Below are 5,000 nucleotides of genomic sequence, written 5' to 3' on the forward strand. Positions count from 1 at the left end.
CACTCCACTAGCTTCCAGTTGAAGCTCGCATCCACTACAAGACCATGGTGCTTACCTACGGAACAGCAAGAGAAACTGCTCCTCCCTACCTTCAGGCTATGCTCAAACCCTACACCCCAACCCGAGCACTCCATTCTGCCACCTCAGGTCTCTTGGCCATCCCTACGGGAGTGCAGTTCCCGCTCAGCCCAGTCCAAGCTCTTCTCTGTCCTGGCAACTGTAAGTCGCTCTGGATAAGAGCATCTGCTAAATGACTCAAATGTAAATGTAAAAATGTACTACAGTATATTGGTGATGTACTACAGTATATTGGTGATGTACTACAGTATATTGGTGATGTACTACAGTGTATTGTCCCCTGTAGCTCAGTTGGTAGAGCATGTCGCTTGCAACGCCAGGGTTGTGGGTTCGTTTCCCACGGGGGGCCAGTATGAAAATGTATGCAGTCACTAACTGTAAGTCGCTCTGGATAAGAGCGTCTGCTAAATGACTAAAATATAAAAAATGTCAAATGTATTGGTGATGTTCTTAAATATATTGGTGATGTACTACAGTATATTGGTGATGTACTACATAGCTAAATTACATGATACATGATGTGAAACAGTACAATAGTTCTCCCAGACTAAGTGTCCAGGTGCTAGACTCCTTCCTCTACCTGTACAGACACAATGTTGGAGCCTGGTGCGTTGGGCAGTGCCATCCAGTCAGGCAGGTTCATACTGTTATCACTGTTGGCACGCAGGAAGGGGTGAGGGTGGGGCAGTGCCAGGGTCCGCGGCGCACTCTCTCGCCTCTGAGGGGCGTATTTGGGAGACTCAAGAAAAGGTACTGAAAGAGTGTGAGAAGGAGAGAGAGACAGAGAGAAAGAAAGAGAGAGAGGTATAAACTAGTCAGGATGGGTCAAGTCAAGGTTTGATTGGTCTTTTTTTGTTCCCTTGTAGCACTCATTCAGATAGCAGGGACAGGAAATATCACAGTTTGATTGGCACACATACACAATAATGAAATAAATATTATATGTGTATGCATGTTTTTTTAAGAAACGTGAATGTACAACCATTCTCACATACTCTCATATACGTCCATAGTGCATAAACTCCTAAACACAACCACAGATCAGTACGTACCTACATTTGTGTCCCGGTGGTTTTTGATAATCTCTCCTAGCTCAAAATGGCCGGACATGACAGCCACCTGAAACACACATGCTAGCGGTGTAAGGGACAGTTCTCACAGCACCCTCCACACGGTATGCACATATTCCTTGTCTCAACTGGCCTTTTGTAGGGATGACAGAGTATGAGAACCCAGCTTAAGGGGTCAGGCAGAATTCTCCCACCTTGGACCCTAGTACACATCACAGAACAATATCACTAACACTGGCATATCTCATCCAATAGCATTTTCTGCTTTAGTAACTTCATCACACACAACCCCATGCAAGCAACGTACATACAAATACATAATTCCATTAGCCAGGCCATGTATTGTATAATCACCTGAAATGGGTTCTGCCCACTGTTATTCTTTGTGTCCTTAATGGCTCCCCTGTATAATAGAATTCGTGCACAGCTGTCCTGCATGGACAAAATATATGTCAATCAATTAGCAGCAAATAACTATAATGCTGGATTACAAAACTACAAAATCATCTTTATTTTATGTTTGATTGTGACACTACTAGAGATCACTACCTTGTTGTATAAAGCACAAATGTGCAAGGCAGTGTTTCCTGAGGCATTCTGGGAAGTGGAGTCTGCCCCGTAAAATAGAAGGTGCTCCAGATGCTGGGCGTTGCCATTCTGACAGGCCTGGGATCAGAGCAGAGTGAGCACAGAGAGGGAGAGAGAGATAGAGGTGGGGAGAGAGAGAGGTGGGGGGAGAGAGAGCGAGAAAGGTGGGGAGAGATAGAGAGAGACAGAGATGGGGGGTGGAGAGAATGAGAGAGAGTGAGAGAAAGATAGAGAGAGGTGAGGGGAGAGAGAGAGAGAGAGAGAGAGAGAGAGAGAGAGAGAGAGAGAGAGAGAGAGAGAGAGAGAGAGAGAGAGAGAGAGAGAGAGAGAGAGAGAGAGAGAGAGAGAGAGAGAGAGAGAGAGAGAGAGAGAGAGAGAGAGAGAGAGAGAGAGAGAGAGAGAGAAAGGTGGGGAGAGATATAGAGAGTGAGAGAGAGAGAGATGGGGTGGAGAGAATGAGAGACAGTGAGAGAAAGATAGAGAGAGGTGAGGGGAGAGAGAGAGAGAGAGAGAGAGAGAGAGAGAGAGAGAGAGAGAGAGAGAGAGAGAGAGAGAGAGAGAGAGAGAGAGAGAGAGAGAGAGAGAGAGAGAGAGAGAGAGAAAGAGAGAGGGAGAGAGAGAGAGAGAGAGAGAGAGAGAGAGAGAGAGAGAGAGAGAGTGAGAGAGGGAGAGAGAGAGAAAGAGAGAGCGATGAGAGAGAGAGAGCGAGAGAGAGAGAGAGGGGGAGAGAGAGAGGGAGAGAGGGAGAGAGAGATAGAGGTGGGGAGAGAGAGAGGTGGGGGGAGAGAGAGAGAGATGGGGGGTGGAGAGAATGAGAGAGAGTGAGAGAAAGATAGAGAGAGGTGAGGGAGAGAGAGAGAGAGAGAGAGAGAGAGAGAGAGAGAGAGAGAGAGAGAGAGAGAGAGAGAGAGGGGGGGGGGGTGACAGGCGATCAGTGGTAAAGAAAAGAGAAATGAATGAAGAGGGAGATGGTGAAAGATAGAGATCAAGGAAATAAGGAGTGGAAACATGGAGGAGTATAAAAAGAGGGGAGAGAGGGAGGAGGCGAGAAGTACAGAGACAGAAAAAGAGGGGGGTTATACATTGTCATAAAGATACCTCCAAGGTGAGAGAGAAAGTGAAAAAGGAACAACACACACATCAGAAAACAGCGAGAATACACACTTACAGAGCCACTCACACATAGATACACATAGATACACACAGATACACACATAGATACACACATAGGTGGCACAACGACAACAGCACAAATACACACAGACATAATGATGAAAGGATGGAGAGAATGTTGAAATGGAGGGGAAGTTAATACAGTATCTGTGTGTCTACAGGGTTCTATCTGCTGTCCTCTTCATACCTGAGCTATGGAGTGAGAGGGAGATGAGACACGGGCCTCATCATGGGTTAGAGGGTACAGGGGGGTGAGAGACGGGCTTCATCATGGGTTAGAGGGTACAGGGGGGTGAGAGACGGGCCTCATCATGGGTTAGAGGGTACAGGGGGGTGAGAGACGGGCCTCATCATGGGTTAGAGGGTACAGGGGGTGAGAGACGGGCCTCATCATGGGTTAGAGGGTACAGGGGGTGAGAGATGGGCCTCATCATGGGTTAGAGGGTACAGGGGGTGAGAGACGGGCCTCATCATGGGTTAGAGGGGTACAGGGGGTGAGAGACGGGCCTCATCATGGGTTAGAGGGTACAGGGGGTGAGAGACGGGCCTCATCATGGGTTAGAGGGTACAGGGGGGTGAGAGACGGGCCTCATCATGGTTTAGAGGGTACAGGGGGTGAGAGATGGGCCTCATCATGTGTTAGAGGGTACAGGGGGTGAGAGATGGGCCTCATCATGGTTTAGAGGGTACGGGGGGTGAAAGATGGGCCTCATCATGGTTTAGACTCAAGGGGGTGAGAGATAGGCCTCATCATGGGTTGGAAGGTACAGGGGGGTGAGAAACAGGCCTCATCATGGGTTGGAAGGTACAGGGGGGTGAGAGACAGGCCTCATCATGGGTTGGAAGGTACAGGGGGGTGAGAGACGGGCCTCATCATGGGTTAGAGGGGTACAGTGGGGTGAGTAGCAGGAATGACATGAATGGTTAACATAGAAATAGAGATGACATTAACACACTGACATTAACACACACACACAACCCTATATACACACAAACACAGTCAAACATAGTCACTTGAACACAGACTAAAACCCACAGAAACACACACACACACACACACACACACACACACAAACACCTACACCTACACCTACCTGGTGTGTCTCATCCCAGCCGTTCTCGTCCCTGACGGCCAGCTTGGCACGGTGATGGAGCAGGGTCTCACAGCAGGAGGTGTCGCCCCCTGTCAGCACAGTGTGGTAGAGCGGGGTCAGCCCCCGCCGGTCCTTATAGTCCGGAGATGCACCCAGAGACAGCAACGTCTATAGGGACATACCAGGTAGACAAAATATATATCACTTATATCATTATAAGAACATCTTGACTGTATCTCAATACAAGACACTATATACAGTGGGGTCCATACATGCACCTTTAATCCATAGATATGAGTGTAAGGAGGTGTGTGTGAGTTTACCAGCAGGGCTGTGTGGCCGTGGCTGCGGACAGCCTTGTGTAGTGGTGTGAGTCCATCCTTGGCCCTGAAGTCAAGATGAGCCCCTCCCAGCACCAGCACCCGTATGGCCTCCCCTCCCCCCGGCTCACACTGCACCGCCAATGTCAGGGGGGTTTCTACAGAGGAGAGAGAGAGATGGAGCAATGGAGGGACGGAGGGGCTCATATATTTAATCAGACAGACAGGAGTTGGGCCATGGGGTTATGATATGAACATCCCAGCATCATGTCACTCTAGTCTAGTAGTGTGGTATCGCTTATCTGATAGCGGCAGAAGTAGAGCTCTCTGCTGCCCCGCTGTGTTGGCAGGTGGAAGTGCATGTCACACTCCCAGTGATAGCAGGCTCTGTTGTGTGAGAGGACTGTTGCAGCACACCCAAAACTGTTAACAGTAGCTGCCCGTCTCCCACCTCACTATATTATCTGGCTCTTAAATGAGACTGAAACTAACTGTCTACTTTGCTTACTATAATCATCTTTAATAAAGTGTTAGATAGATAGAGCTTTGGGTAAGTGAGTTTTAGAGTTGGAGAGAGCGTTGGGGGTTTTCAGGTCGAGGTTACAGAGGACAGCCATTAGCCATAGCTCCCACAGTTATCTTGGACGTTAGCTAATTCAACTTGGATATGGACAGTT

At 48.5% G+C, this 5,000-nt stretch overlaps 1 protein-coding gene across 1 annotated transcript in view; it reads right to left on the bottom strand.

Annotated features, from left to right (window-relative positions):
- Positions 1-5,000, bottom strand: part of LOC121570211 (SH3 and multiple ankyrin repeat domains protein 1-like) — a 43,144-nt gene that overhangs the window by 23,715 nt on the left and 14,429 nt on the right. The window contains exons 5-10 of the mRNA XM_045221016.1: positions 4,327-4,481; positions 4,004-4,171; positions 1,698-1,814; positions 1,503-1,580; positions 1,131-1,197; positions 659-831 (exon numbers count right to left, since the gene is read on the bottom strand). Of these exons, the coding sequence (XP_045076951.1) occupies positions 659-831; positions 1,131-1,197; positions 1,503-1,580; positions 1,698-1,814; positions 4,004-4,171; positions 4,327-4,481 (758 nt within the window). The remainder of the gene's footprint in view (positions 1-658; positions 832-1,130; positions 1,198-1,502; positions 1,581-1,697; positions 1,815-4,003; positions 4,172-4,326; positions 4,482-5,000) is intronic.

Source organism: Coregonus clupeaformis, chromosome 7 (genome assembly GCF_020615455.1).
Source record: "Coregonus clupeaformis isolate EN_2021a chromosome 7, ASM2061545v1, whole genome shotgun sequence".
NCBI classification, from domain to species: domain Eukaryota; kingdom Metazoa; phylum Chordata; class Actinopteri; order Salmoniformes; family Salmonidae; genus Coregonus; species Coregonus clupeaformis.